At 43.3% G+C, this 16,177-nt stretch overlaps 1 protein-coding gene across 1 annotated transcript in view; it reads left to right on the forward strand.

Annotated features, from left to right (window-relative positions):
* The window catches only part of LOC120998935, a 55,178-nt gene extending 48,561 nt beyond the window's left edge, over positions 1-6,617 (forward strand). Inside the window, exons 3-4 of the mRNA XM_040429811.1 lie at positions 5,485-6,045; positions 6,370-6,617. Of these exons, the coding sequence (XP_040285745.1) occupies positions 5,485-6,045; position 6,370 (562 nt within the window). The 3' untranslated portion in view covers positions 6,371-6,617. The remainder of the gene's footprint in view (positions 1-5,484; positions 6,046-6,369) is intronic.
* The last annotated feature ends 9,560 nt before the right edge of the window (positions 6,618-16,177 follow it).

Below are 16,177 nucleotides of genomic sequence, written 5' to 3' on the forward strand. Positions count from 1 at the left end.
TGTCCTGTTTGTGAAATAAACGTTTTTTTTCTCCCCCGTTCAAAAAAAAATAAAAAAATAGGCTTGTGATTTGGTAGCCAAAAGCAGTAGAGTGTACAAAACACATAAGACATGCAAATATTCCATTCACGTGTCAGCTCTGTTTTGGATCCACTCCTGTTTTTTTTACATTAGTAATACTGATGGATTACTGACCAAATGCTGACCGAGTGAAGGTGAATGCTCAACAGACAGAATCCGTTATTTGTGGGTAATTGTTCTGAGGGATCAGAGGAAGGGCAAATTAATCAGTGACATCAACACAAACTTACTGCTGACACCCTCTCCACTCTGTCGGGGGCTCTACTTGTATAAGTGTTTAATAGAGCAGCTTCTGTTGACATCTATGTGGAATCAGCTGACGACGGTGTAACAGGAGTGCGCTTCTTCTTGGCGCTAACATCGACCTGTAAGGCTGAGTTGATACTTCAGTTATTTGGTCAATTTTGGCCCCTTGACTGCCCAAATAAGTGAAGTGTGCAGTGATTCTAAGAGCTACGCCTGTCATCTGTATGTCATACGAACTCACAGTATTATTTCACTACCACAGCAGACTCCCTATGCGTGTTACTGAAAGTCAGTGTTCTACACAACTATACAGGCTCTCTGCAGCCAGGAAAGAGCAGTTTTTTTAACGCGATTCGCTGCAAATAAATTCGGTTCTAAGCAAAACCGGTCAAATCTAATTTTTTTAAAATTCGCTCATCTCTACTTAAAATGCTGATCTCAATTCATATGCTCTAATTGTTACTAGCGATTGGAAGAAAGTAGAGAGGCATTCCAACCTGAGACACATGCTATAGAGAGAATGACTAAAAAGAAATAGACCAAAGGTGTAGGCTATTATTGTGCCAGGAAAACAAAAAAGGGATAGCCCCAGGATAGCTCAGAATCATAAGAGCGCCTAGGGGGTCCCAAAAGGATATAGGTCTATATTATTAACCATTTATGGTTAGAAGCAAGGCAGGAATTCAACCTATACCCTGTAAGGATACCAACATTGAAAGCTAATACTAAACAATACAGTAGTTGGTTAAGTACAGTTACAGAAAACATGGAAAGCCCAGAGGACTCACAGTTTTAAGGTGGTGAATCCACTGGGCCTCCTTGCAGAGAATCCTCTTTTCCCAATCACGGCGGGATTTACACACCACCTCTATCACCTGGAACTTCAACACTCTATAGTCCCCATGATGATACTCGAGAACATGTCACGCAATTCGTTTTTCCCTCTGGTTATTAATATCACCAATATGATCACCCACCCTCCGTCTTTGCTTACATTTGCTTACATTTTGTCTTACCCACATAATTCAATGGGCATTGCCACGTATATAAATAGACAACTGCATGGATTATGCAATTCGCTAAATACCTAATGGAGTAACTTTTACCTGTGAAAACACTGGAAAAGCTGGTAGATTTGAGAATAATGGGACAGCATATGCAGTCATTTCCACATTTAAAAGTACCGCATGGTCTGCGGTTAAGCCATATACCTTTGTTTTGAGGTCGTTGTTAATGGCTACGTACCAATCTGTCCTTAATAGATCTTCCTCTCCTGTATGTGATAAATGTTTAGGGGGGATACAATCCCTTGAATCGGGGTCCCATAAAAGTATACACCAAAACCTTCTCAGGATACCCAGGATTTTTTGGTTTTGAACATCATAGGTGCCAATAATCCTCATTGTATTATTCCCGTGATCTAGACATGTATTGGAGGTGAATAAGGAATGCCTATCCTGATTAAGAGAATAATTAAAGGCTTACTTGAGGGAAAAAACCAATTGCACGACATGTTCTCGAATATCATCATGGGGACTATAAAGTGTTGAAATTCCAGGTGATAGAGGTGGTATGTAAATTCCCCCGTGGGGGTGATTGGGACAAGAGGATTCTCTGCAAGGAGGCCCAATGGATCCACTGCCTTAAAACCATGAGTCCTCTGGGCCTTAATGAACAGATCTCCTTTGCATGTTTTCTGTAACTGTACTTAACCAACTACTGTATTGTTTAGTATTAGCTTTAAATTTTAGTATCCTTACCAGTGTATAGGTTGAATTCCTGCCTTGCTTCTAACCATAAATGGTTAATAATATACACAAATATCTTTTTGGGACCCCCTGGGGCTGTATAGTCCCTTTCCTCCCCCTTTTTTGTTTTCCTGACACAATAATAGCCTAACTTCGGTCTGTTTCTATTTTGTCATTCTCTCTTATCTATAGCATGCGTCTCAGGTTGGAGCGTCTCTCTACTTTCTTCCAATCGCTAGTTACAATTAGAGCATGCAAACTGATATCAGCATTACAGGGAGTGCAGAATTATTAGGCAAATGAGTATTTTGACCACATCATCCTCTTTATGCATGTTGTCTTACTCCAAGCTGTATAGGCTCGAAAGCCTACTACCAATTAAGCATATTAGGTGATGTGCATCTCTGTAATGAGAAGGGGTGTGGTCTAATGACATCAACACCCTATATCAGGTGTGCATAATTATTAGGCAACTTCCTTTCCTTTGGCAAAATGGGTCAAAAGAAGGACTTGACAGGCTCAGAAAAGTCAAAAATAGTGAGATATCTTGCAGAGGGATGCAGCACTCTTAAAATTGCAAAGCTTCTGAAGCGTGATCATCGAACAATCAAGCGTTTCATTCAAAATAGTCAACAGGGTCGCAAGAAGCGTGTGGAAAAACCAAGGCGCAAAATAACTGCCCATGAACTGAGAAAAGTCAAGCGTGCAACTGCCAAGATGCCACTTGCCACCAATTTGGCCATATTTCAGAGCTGCAACATCACTGGAGTGCCCAAAAGCACAAGGTGTGCAATACTCAGAGACATGGCCAAGGTAAGAAAGGCTGAAAGACGACCACCACTGAACAAGACACACAAGCTGAAACGTCAAGACTGGGCCAAGAAATATCTCAAGACTGATTTTTCTAAGGTTTTATGGACTGATGAAATGAGAGTGAGTCTTGATGGGCCAGATGGATGGATTGGTAAAGGGCAGAGAGCTCCAGTCCGACTCAGACGCCAGCAAGGTGGAGGTGGAGTACTGGTTTGGGCTGGTATCATCAAAGATGAGCTTGTGGGGCCTTTTCGGGTTGAGGATGGAGTCAAGCTCAACTCCCAGTCCTACTGCCAGTTTCTGGAAGACACCTTCTTCAAGCAGTGGTACAGGAAGAAGTCTGCATCCTTCAAGAAAAACATGATTTTCATGCAGGACAATGCTCCATCACACGCGTCCAAGTACTCCACAGCGTGGCTGGCAAGAAAGGGTATAAAAGAAGAAAATCTAATGACATGGCCTCCTTGTTCACCTGATCTGAACCCCATTGAGAACCTGTGGTCCATCATCAAATGTGAGATTTACAAGGAGGGAAAACAGTACACATCTCTGAACAGTGTCTGGGAGGCTGTGGTTGCTGCTGCACGCAATGTTGATGGTGAACAGATCAAAACACTGACAGAATCCATGGATGGCAGGCTTTTGAGTGTCCTTGCAAAGAAAGGTGGCTATATTGGTCACTGATTTGTTTTTGTTTTGTTTTTGAATGTCAGAAATGTATATTTGTGAATGTTGAGATGTTATATTGGTTTCACTGGTAAAAATAAATAATTGAAATGGGTATATATTTGTTTTTTGTTAAGTTGCCTAATAATTATGCACAGTAATAGTCACCTGCACACACAGATATCCCCCTAAAATAGCTAAAACTAAAAACAAACTAAAAACTACTTCCAAAAATATTCAGCTTTGATATTAATGAGTTTTTTGGGTTCATTGAGAACATGGTTGTTCAATAATAAAATTAATCCTCAAAAATACAACTTGCCTAATAATTCTGCACTCCCTGTATAAGCACTCTTCCAGTACGATGGACCTCATTTTGCATTCCACCAGCCTGGCATATCTCTCCTTACCATTGCACTTCATTTATGGCTGTATGACGCACTTCCGGTGCGACGGACCGCACTGTACGTTCCATTGCTTCTATGCCTCATAGTTAGGCCTGTTTATATATTTTTTTTAATTTGTGGTTGGCGGATAGGTATATTAGTGAATTTATATGAGGATCATCTACTTCTTTTTTCATTTTGCTGGACCACAACTTATGTTTACCGGGACTGGAAGTGAGTCATCGGCTGGAAGTTTAACCACGTGCTTCAAACTATGACCATTGAACTATAAATGGGGGCACCTTTTTAATATGCAGGTGCGCCCACATTATCTAGGTTGCCATTATATTTTGTTCTTTATATTTGTATTTTTATGAGTCCCCTGATGAACCACTTGTATAACATCAACTGGGGAAAAGCGTCAGGACTGGCCTGTTAATGCCAAACGTGAAGATTCTTCTATGGCCTTCCAGGGGTCATCCTAGGGTATAGCCACCGATAAGTGGGGTCGCCCCTTTCGGGGCGGGTGCTCCTCTTTCAGGCAGGGATAGCCGTGGGGCTATTTTAAGGATTTAATCATCTCCCAACTCCACTTGTCGAATTAGCATCCCTTTGGACACAATTGGGTATCAAGTAACCGTAAGTCAAAAGCTAGATATTCACCTGTTATCCAGTTTATCTTTATTATACCAAGATCAGTCTTATAGGAAGGTCTCCTTATTAGTTTATTCCTCACTATAGCGTTGTCATTCATTCTTTGTGGACACAAGATCATTTGTGTGGTTTATATAATCATCTAATGTTGTGGGCTTTATTTATATATTTTTAAACAATAAAATAAAAGTTATATTTTAGAGGAAGATTTTCTTTCAGTGATATTTTGTATGTACACAGTGACTGCATCGGCAGAATAGTGAGTGCAGCTACGGAGTATAATACAGGATGTAACTCAGAATCAGTACAGGATAAGTAATGTATCTACACAGTGATTCCACCAGCAGAATAGTGAGTGCAGCTCTGGAGTATAATACAGGATGTAACTCAGGATCAGTACAGGATAAGTAATGTATGTACACAGTGACTGCACCGGCAGAATAGTGAGTGCAGCTCCGGAGTATGATACAGGATGTGACTTAGGATTAGTACAGGATAAGTAATGTAACGTATGTACACAGTGACTCCATCAGCAGAATAGTGACTGCAGCTCTGGAGTATAATACAGGATCTAATTTAGGATCAGTAGAGGATAAGTAATGTAATGTATGTACACAGTGACTCCACCAGCAGAATAGTGAGTGCAGCTCTGGAGTATAATACAAGATGTAACTAAGGATCAGTACAGGATAAGTATTGTAATGTATGTACACAGTGTCTGCACCAGCAGAATAGTGAGTGCAGCTCTGGATTATACTAAATAATTTAACTCGTAAGAAGTATGAAATAAAAATTACTTTTAACAGTAATTACTGTACTATTTTATTAATTTTACATGAGTATAAAATAGGTTTTAAGTATATAATCGGGTTTGTTTTATTATCTGACAGGGGTTTGCAGGATCAGTATGCCTATTTTGTTAAGTTTACTGATGAAGAATGCAACAAAGATTTACAAACCAAAGATTTTGACGAGACTCTGAAAGAGGATAAATCTGCCGGCATAAGTAAAAAAGTGGCTGATAAAGAAATCTATAATGGAATTCGAATGGTGGCCGCATCCTACAAAAAGGAGAAGAAATATGACATACATGCCGAATCTCGCCTATTAAACCCTGATCCTGAAATGTCTCCCATCAGCAAACTACTGGAGGGGACCCCCGCTGCTGGTTGTGTTGTATTTTTCTCCCTGAACTCCCCTTGTGTACAGACCTGCACTGATCCCAAGGGGAAGTACAACATTATCGACAAACTTAATAAACACAACCTTCCCACGAGCCGAGCCTTCGCTTACACCAAAGTGTTCGAGAAGGATAAGAAGAAACCAGAGGACGAGGTTTGGAAAAACTGGGGAGTTCTCGATGGCAAAATGACTTTACTTCGGTGTAGCGGAAATAACTGCATTAAATGCTTTAATAATGGAGTCAAAAATGAGGCCTGCTATAAGGATTAGTCTAGATCAGTGGTGGCGAACCAATGGCACGGGTGCCAGAGGCGGCACTCAGAACCCTCTCTGTGGGCACCAGCACCCTGGAAAAAGTCTATGGTGTACCAATATGCCTTAGAATTTTCCTGCCATTCATCAGCGCAGGGAGCACTATGAACAGCGCAGGCAGCGCACTGATTGTAGGCAGCTATTATAGCTAAATGATAAAGTACATAGAAGATATACTATATTGGTATTCAGGTTAAATTGCCTTTTGGCACTTTGCAATAAATAAGTGGTTTTTGGGTTGCAATTTGGGCACTCGGTCTGTAAACGGTTCGCCATCACTGGTCTAGATGATCAGATTACGTTGCTGCTTTGCTTAGACCTATTACAAATCTTCCCAGTAGCATATTAACTATATGATTTGCTTTTCCTTTTTAATTTAGCATTTTTTGTATACCAAATGAAATAAAGACATAAATGAATACCTATAAAATACTAGTAGTTGAGGAGAGACGGCTGGTGGTCACGCTCAAAGTTTATATCTTTATGACAACATATAACAAGCGTAATAAATAAACTGCTGAAATTTGAACCTCAAAATCTCAGATTTTTAATTTCCATTTCACTGCACTTAGGGGGTTATTTAGTATCCAGTAATGCACCTATATTAGGCGTATTTCCGGCAGAGATTGCAGCGAAAAGGTTATTTGCGCCATAATATGTGACTTTTCCCAACCAGGTCTAAAAAAAGTGGCCATGGAGTGGCGGCAGAGGGGTCAGGCCGGCAGGCCTGTCTCATTCATCATTTTTTACGCCTGTTTTAGGCGTACAAAATGGTCTAAATGTAAGACAGCAAGGAAGCTGTATTACATTTAAAACTGGCAGCGCCTCTTCATAACTCCACCAGATCCACCGGCAGCTATAGGGGTTATTAAGACCAGCGTCTAAAACCGACTGGTGTTCATAAATGACCCCCTTAACCACCTCCCGTCCTCCCGTTGACTATAAACGTCTGGGAGGTGATTCTCTATCTCTGAATGGACGTTCTGGAATGTCCATTCAGAGATCGCGGCTGCACGCTAATCGTGCAGCTGCAGAGCGGGTTGCTGCTGTCAGTGACAACAGGGCAACCCAGAGAGAAGGCAGGGACAGTTCCCAGGTGTCCATGCTTTCTAGATCGCTGTATACAAAGCGCTCACCGAGCTATGCGCTTCCTGTCCCAGCCTGGCGGTCATGTGAGAGTGCAGGAACTGCTTTGAGGCTGTACAGCGCTGAATTATGCTGTACAGCCTCTCTGGGGGTGTATTTCTCCTGTAATTGGGGCTACTATGTCAGCCCCAGTTACAGGAGAAATCAATAGCGAAAAAAAATAAGAAAAGTGAAGTTAAATGTCCCCCAAAGGTCTTGTATGACTTTATGGGGGACGCAAAGTGTAAAAAAAAAAAAAATTCCCCAAGTAAGGAATAAAAAAAGTAAAAAAATAGAAATAAAATAATAAAATAGACATATTTGGTATTGCCTGTCTGTGACAGTCGGCTCTATAAATATATCACATGATCCACCCAGTTCGATAACCACCATAAAAATAAATAAATTAAAACTGTGTCCAAAAAAGCCATTTTTGTCACCTTACATCACAAAAAGTGCAAGACCAAGTGATCAAAAAGGTGTATGTCCCACAAAATGGTACCAATAAAACCGTCACCTCATACCTCAAAAAATGAGCCCCTACATAAGAAAATAACACAAAAATTATAAAAAAATATAGCTCTCCGAACATGGACACATTAAAACATAAGATTTTTTTTTCAAAAATGCTATTATTGTGTTAAAGTGAAATAAATGAAAAAACAATATACATATTAGGTATTGCAGCGTTCGTAACAACCAGCTCTATAAAAATGTCACATGAACTAACCCCTCGGGTGAACACCATAAAAAATAAAAATAAAATCTGTGTAAAAAAAAAAAAGAATAATAGTTGTTAGTGATGGCTCACCTAACTATTGCGCATGGAGTGGGTGCCCCAACCGATATAGACACACCCAGTCTATAAGATAAAAGGTAAATATAAATTATAGAATGGTTGTGCACACCTCATTTGGAGGAATACAACTAAAGTATTAGTGTGAGTCAAATTGGTATGAATCGGATTGCTATAGTGTGATGGTAATAAAATGGTTTTATTTTCATGTAAAAAATATAAGGATAAAAAACAAAGCAATATCTCATATATATTGAGTTATTTTTGAAGAATGTCAGAGATGTTCAGCAACAGGGACCGTGGTCAAGGAGGTAAACCATGGGTAGTAAGGGTCTCCGCAATGGATATCTCGGACAGTCTTCAAATAGCCAAATAATGCCCTGATTGTTCAGGATGATAATAATTACAGCTCATCAAATAAACATAAGCTCATCAAATAGATTATAATGTAAACATCAATCGACTCGGGATGTAGTTGATCCAGCAAATAGTAGACAAACAAATAGTGAACAATTCATCCACTGAAGCACTATAATAAATCAAAGTAAAAAAGTGAGTCCACTTGTTAAAAAATCAGTTAAAAAGTCATGCGCAAAAAAGAGGAGGTTGCACCTACAGTCAGGTCCATAAATATTGGGACATTTTTGGCTCTCTACACTACCACAATGGATTTGAAATGAAACAAACAAGATGTGCTTTACCTGCAGACTGTTAGCTTTAATTTGAGGGTATTTACATCCAAATCAGATGAACGGTGTAGGAATTACAACAGTTTGCATATGTGCCTCCCACTTGTTAAGGAACCAAAAGTAATGGGACAGAATAATAATCATAAATCAAACTTTCACTTTTTAATACTTGGTTGCAAATCCTTTGCAGTCAATTACAGCCTGAAGTCTGGAACGCATAGACATCACCAGACGCTGGGTTTCATCCCTGGTGATGCTCTGCCAGGCCTCTACTGCAACTGTCTTCAGTTCCTGCTTGTTCTTGGGGCATTTTCGCTTTAGTTTTGTCTTCAGCAAGTGAAATGCATGCTCAGTCGAATTCAGGTCACGTTATTGACTTGGCCATTGCATAACATTCCACTTCTTTCCCTTAAACTCTTTGGTTGCTTTTGCAGTTTGCTTTGGGTCATTGTCCATCTGCATTGTGAAGCGCCATCCAATGAGTTCTGAAGCATTTGGCTGAATATGAGCAGATAATATTACCCGAAACACTTCAGAATTCATCCTGCTGCTTTTGTCAGCACTCACATCATCAATAGATACAAGAGAACCAGTTCCATTGACAGTCATACATGCCCACGCCATGAGACTACCACCACCATGCTTCACTGATGAGGTGGTATGCTTAGGATTATGAGCAGTTCCTTTTCTTCTCCATACTCTTCTCTTCCCATCACTCGGGTACAAGTTGATCTTGGTCTCATCTGTCCATAGGATGTTGTTCCAGAACTGTGAAGGCTTTTATAGATGTCGTTTGGCAAACTCTAATCTGGCCTTCCTGTTTTTGAGGCTCATTAATGGTTTACATCTTGTGGTGAACCCTCTGTATTCACTCTTGATTGTTGACTTTGACACACATACACCTACCTCCTGGAGAGTGTTCTTGATCTGGCCAACTGTTGTGAAGGGTGTTTTCTTCACCAGGAAAATAATTATTTGGTCATCCACCACAGTTGTTTTCCATGGTCTTCCGGGTCTTTTGGTGTTGCTGAGCTCACTGATGCGTTCCTTCTTTTTAAGAATGTTCCAAACAGTTGTTTTGGCCAGGCCTAATGTTTTTGCTATCTCTCTGATTGTTTTGTTTTTTCAGCCTAATGATGGCTTGCTTCACTGATAGTGACAGCTCTTTGCATCTCATCTTGAGAGTTGACAGCAACAGATTCCAAATGCAAATAGCACGCTTGAAATGAACTCTGGACCTTTTATCTGCTCATTGCAATTGGGATAATGAGGGAATAACACACACCTGGCCATGGAACAGCTGAGAAGCCAATTGTCCCATTACTTTTGGTTCCTTAACAAGTGGGAGGCACATATGCAAACTGTTGTAATTCCTAAACCGTTCACCTGATTTGGATGTAAATACCCTCAAATTAAAGCTGACAGCCTGCAGTTAAAGCACATCTTGTTTGTTTCATTTCAAATACATTGTGGCGGTGTATAGAGCCAAAAATGTTAGAATTGTGTCCATGTCCCAATATTTATGGACCTGACTGTATATAATGGATAATTTCACCTATAGAAAGGATAGTTACAACCATAAACAGGATAATTCCACCTGTAAAAGAGAGAATGATTCCATCTGTAGGAAGACTTCTCCAGTGAATAGTTCATCCACAGTATGACTGCAATGGGTTAAAACATCCACAGTATGACCGCAATGGATTAAAATGCACAAGGTTTTGAAAAATTTGCTTAATTAATGATTCATCTAGCGATTCATTCATCTATTGTAAGACCGTGTTATTTGTTGAAGTAAATAGATGTGAGTACTCCCGATTATGCAACAATGCATCATGTGACAGACACTAACATCACCAGCGTGTCACTCCAAACATCGTGATGCTGACAGTATAATCTGTGGCATACATGTATTACACTGAGGGAAATCCTCCAATCTCCCATCTGTTACGATTCAGCCGGGCCGTTTCCTTGTTGGGACAACTAACCATGAGTAAGGTTATATTATCCAGCCTTATCGCCTACGTGATTAAAACTTATCAAACCGGTATATAAAAATTGCAGGAGTCTATCAAAATTACAGAAATATATAAGGAATCTAAATTGAGCAACATATTCATTTTTATAGACTCACTTACAATGTTCATGTTACCCTATTTAGAGCAATGAAATGATAAATTGTTGCATAATCGGGAGTACTCACATCTTCAACATATAACACGGTCTTACAATAGATGAATGACTCACAACTATTTACTTCAACAAATAACACGGTCTTACAATAGTAACTTGAGGGGTGTAGTTTCTATAATGGGGTAATTTATGGGGGTATCCACTATGTAAGCCCCACAAAGTGACTTCAGACCTGAACTAATCCTTAAAAAGTGGGTTTTGGCAATTTTCTTAAAAATTTAAAGAATTGCTTCTAAAATTCTAAGCCGTAAAAAAAATGACATTTACAAAATGATGCCAACATAAAGTAGACATATGGGGAATATTAAGTAATAAATATTTTATGGGGTATCACTTTCTGCTTTAAAAGCTTTTTTTTCAAAAATAAAGGTGAAATATATTGACTCAAATTTATGACTATCATGAAGTACAATGTGTCACGAGCAAACAATCTCTGAATGGCTTGGATAAGCAAAATCTTTCCAAAACTATTACCACATAAATTGACATACAGTGGATATAAAAGTCTACACACCCCTGTTAAAATGTCAGGTTTCTGTGACGTAAAAAATGAGACAAAGATAAATCATTTCAGAACCTTTTCCACCTTTAATGTGACCTATAAACTGTACAACTCAATTGAAAAACAAACTGAAATCTTTTATGTAGAGGGAAGAAAAAATATAAAAATAAAATAATATGGTTGCATAAGTGTGCACACCCTTAAACTAATACTTTGTTGAAGCACCTTTTGATTTTATTACAGCACTCAGTCTTTTTGGGTATGAGTCTATCAGCATTCAGCATGACACATTTTGACTTCTTTGCAAAAACACTCCAAATCTGTCAGATTGCAAGGGCATCTCCTGGGCACAGTCCTCTTCAGATCACCCCACATATTTTCAATCGGATTCAGGTCTGGGCTCTGGCTGGGCCATTCCAAAACTTTTATCTTCTTCTGGTGAAGCCATTTCTTTGTTGATTTGGATGTATGCTTTGGATATACCTGTTTCCACTAAATATTGATTGAGGCCTGCGATATACCTGCTTCCACAAAATGCTGATTAAGGGGTTTGATATACCTGCTCCCACAAAATACTGATTAAGTGTCATGACCGGTGTGCCGATCACATACGTGACGCAAGGGGAGGGAAAAGGGAAGGCCCTGTCCAAGGAAGAGGGAAAGGTGGTGACCCCTGACTCACCTTGAGGCTGGCACCTGACTGCCCTGACGTCCCTAGATGGGTTCCTCACCCGTACGCCGATCACGTGCGTAAACCCTGGCTTTCCCTAAGATGAGCCCTACGTAGTGAACGGGGCGGTGGGAACACTAGTCCGCACCACTGACACTAAAAGGAAAACACCAAGGAGAGGACAGACAACACAGACAAAACATATAATCCCAGGTGGACGACAACAGCAGACAACAAAAGTCCAACAGGGATCCGGAGGGTAACGTTCTGGAACAACAACCAGGGAACACAGCTACACAGCTCCAGTGGGTCAGTATAGAAGTCCAGGCAGGAAGCTCTATATCTGGCAACCAGAGAAGTGGGAGAGGGGAATATAAGGAGGTTGGGAGTGCTGGACAAGAAACAACTGAGGAGAAGGAGCTACGGATCCCTGAGTGAGCCAAAAAGGGTTGCAAGGCAAACCCAGAAAGCTACCATTAAGGAACAGAACCATCTTTACACATAGAGCGCGCAGCCACCCGCTGCGACTTCCTGACCCCGGGTATAACGGAGTCAGGCGTGGCTCTTGACACCCTCGTGACATTAAGGGGTTTGATATACCCGCTTCCACAAAATACTGATTAAGGGGTTTGATACAGGCCTTTTTTTCTGCCGACTCGCCCCGCCCCCCTTTAGTTACTGCAGGGCCGTTTCTTGGGGCGGGCGGGCCGGGCAGCCGCCCGGGGCGCTGTCAGACGGGGGGCGCCGGCAGGGCACAGCAGGAGATGAGTGCTGCGCTTCCATTGTGGAAGCGCTCACTCATCTCCAAAGTCATCTCATCTGTATCGCCGTCCTCAGGACGGCAATACAAATGTCTGTAATGCGGCAGGGCAGGGAGAGGTGTGTCCCCTCCCTGTTCCTCTGATAGGCTGCCAGCACTAGGCCGGTAGCCTATCAGAGGCCGGTGAGCCAGCGAGGGACACAGGCCGGAAGAGGCTTGCATCGCATCCTGGAGGAGGTAAGTAAGTATAAGTTTATTTTTTATTTTTTATATGTAAAAATGACAATCCTGGCACATAAGGGGGGCTGCTGGGCTGGCACAGACATAAGGGCGGCTGCTGGGCTGGCACAGACATAAGGGGGGCTGCTGGCGCATAAGGGGGGATACTGACTACTGGCACATAAGGGGGGCTGCTGGCACATAAGGGGGGCTACTGGCTACTGGCACATAAGGGGGGCTGCTGGCACATAAGGGGGGCTTCTGGCACAGACATAAGGGGGGCTGCTGGCACAGACATAAGGGGGGCTGCTGGCACATAAGGGGGGCTATTGGCTACTGGCACATAAGGGGGGCTGCTGGCACAGACATAAGGGGGGCTGCTGGCACAGACATAAGGGGGGCTGCTGGGCTGGAACAGACATAAGGGGGGCTGCTGGCACATAAGGGGGGCTACTGGCTACTGGCACATAAGGGGGGCTACTGGCACATAAGGGATAAGGGCACATAAGGGGGGCTACTGGCACATAAGGGATAAGGGGGGCTACTTGCACATAAGGGGGGCTACTGCCACATAAGGGGTTGACATTAAGTCAACGTAACAAGGGATTCCCAACCAGTCTCCCAAGCTGGTAATTGCCAAGCTTTAAGCTGCTTATCTTCTGTGATCTGACAAGTGCAGGTACATTCAGCTTAGAATAACCGTTTACATAAGGGGGGCTGCTGGCACAGACATAAGGGGGGCTGCTGGCACATAAGGGTGGCTACTGGCACATAAGGGGGGCTGCTGGCACAGACATAAGGGGGGCTGCTGGCACAGACATAAGGGGGCTGCTGGGCTGGAACAGACATAAGGGGGGCTGCTGGCACATAAGGGGGGATAATGGCTACTGGCACATAAGGGGGGCTGCTGGCACATAAGGGGGGCTACTGGCTACTGGCACATAATGGGGGCTGCTGGCCCATAAGGGGGGCTTCTGGCACTGACATAAGGCGGGCTGCTGGCACAGACATAAGGGGGGCTGCTGGCACATAAGGGGGGCTACTGGCTACTGGCACATAAGAGGGGCTGCTGGCACAGACATAAGATGGGCTGCTGGCACAGACAAAAGGGGGGCTTCTGGGCTGGAACAGACATAAGGGGGTCTGCTGGCACATAAGGGGGGCTACTGGCTACTGGCACATAAGGGGGGCTACTGGCACATAAGGGATAAGGGGGGCTACTGGCACATAAGAGGGGCTACTGGCACATAAGGGGGGCTACTGCCACATAAGGGGGGCTACTGGCACATGATAGGAGGCTACTGGCACTTGATAGGGGGCTACTGACACTTGATAGGGGGGCTACTGGCACTTGATAGGGGGACTACTGGCACATGATAGGAGGGCTACTGGCACATGATAGGGGGGCACTCAGGCTACTGGCACATGATGGTGGGGGGCTCTTATTACTGGCACATGATTGGGGGGCATCTATGGGGCACATCTTACTGGCACATTATATGGGGGCACATCTTACTGGTACATGATTTGGGGGCATCTATTGTGGCACTTATTACTGGCACATTATTGGGTGGCACTATAGGGACATCTACAGAGGCTAAAAAGAAGGAGTATTTTATATGGGGGCTCTGTATAGGGGCATTTTATACTGGGAGGGAAGGAAGGGGCCAGGCCAGGCTGCGCTGCCCATGTGTGGACTAGGGTGGCGGCGGCCGCGGACACTGGCAGCCTGGCTGTCACGACCATCACTGGCAATTTTACTTGCATCCCTGTTCTCTAAAGGGTCGGTTTTAGGGGGCGGTCCTAGGGGTGGGTAGGGGCGTGGCCAGGGGAGGGGGGGTGAGTTCCACCACCTTTTCTCTGAGAAAAAAAGCCCTGGATATACCTGATTAAGGGGTTCGATATACCTGTTTTCACCAAATATTGATTGAGGCCTGCGATATACCTGTTTCTACATATACTGCTCTTCACTAGGGACTTAGGCACAGGGTCATTTTTACAAATGACAGGCAGAGGAAGAGGCAGGCCATTCCATAGGGGTGGTAGGGGTCGGGCAGGTGCACAAGGCCGGAGCATAAGTTGGAAGCTGGGGAAGGCGCATGCAATTGCTTCAAAGGGCGCACCAGAGTTGGTTGAGTGGCTCACTCAATCTTCCGCTTCTGCACCCACAAATACACCACCATAGCCCCTACACTCGAGTCAGAGGAATTATTTTCCCATCCATTCCCAGATCTTACCGATGCACAGCCATTCTTGACATCGGATGAGGATTGGGAAGAGGAGGTAGCATCAGCCGCCACCCAGATCAGCCCAAGGAGGGAGGTCCCCATTGTTGCTGTCTACTCCGATATCTCAAATGTCAGTGGTGGTAAAGGTAACTGCGATGACGTGTCGATGGACCTCACATGGGTGCCCTCAAGAGAGGAAGAGAAGGGGAGTTCAGAGGGAGAGACGGAGCAGCAGAGAGGCAGGAGAAGGAGGAAAAGAAGACAGAGCTCGCAGGGCACAGGAGGCAAAAAGCAGACTACAAATGTATCTGGAGCAAGCCATCCACCATGCAAGGTCACTTCTGGCGCTCCCAGGACGCCGACACATGGCTCTGCAGTGTGGGCTCTTTTTAACGTGTCAGCTGTAGTGTTGAGTGAGCATGCTCGGCAGAACACCAGTTCGGCTCGAGCATCGCTATGCTCAGCACATTGCGGAGTTCGGCCAAACACCGCGTGTGCTCGAGTCAGTGTATTTAAATCTAATTTAGCCTCTATTTCTACGCAGAAGATCACTGTACAGTGCGGGAATCCCTCACTGTGAGTCTGCGGCTTAGGAGTCCCTGCTCTTACTTCATATACAGCTATGTCCATATATGGAATCAGTTCTTGGGGACACCCCAATAGAGATGGCTTTGCGTGTTCGCGATTCGCCGAACATGCGAACATATGGAGATATTCGCGCCCGCCATATTATTTTACATTGTGAAGAACTTTGACCCATGACACATCCATCAGGTGGTACAGGACAGCCAATTGAAACGTTTCAGCACATGGACATACCCCCTACCTTATAAATAAACCTGATCGGGCCGCCATTTTACATTCAGTGTTTTGCCAGTGTAGGGAGAGGTTGCTGTTTGGAGCAGGG

The sequence above is a fragment of the Bufo bufo genome, chromosome 4 (assembly GCF_905171765.1).
Source record: "Bufo bufo chromosome 4, aBufBuf1.1, whole genome shotgun sequence".
NCBI lineage: Eukaryota > Metazoa > Chordata > Amphibia > Anura > Bufonidae > Bufo > Bufo bufo.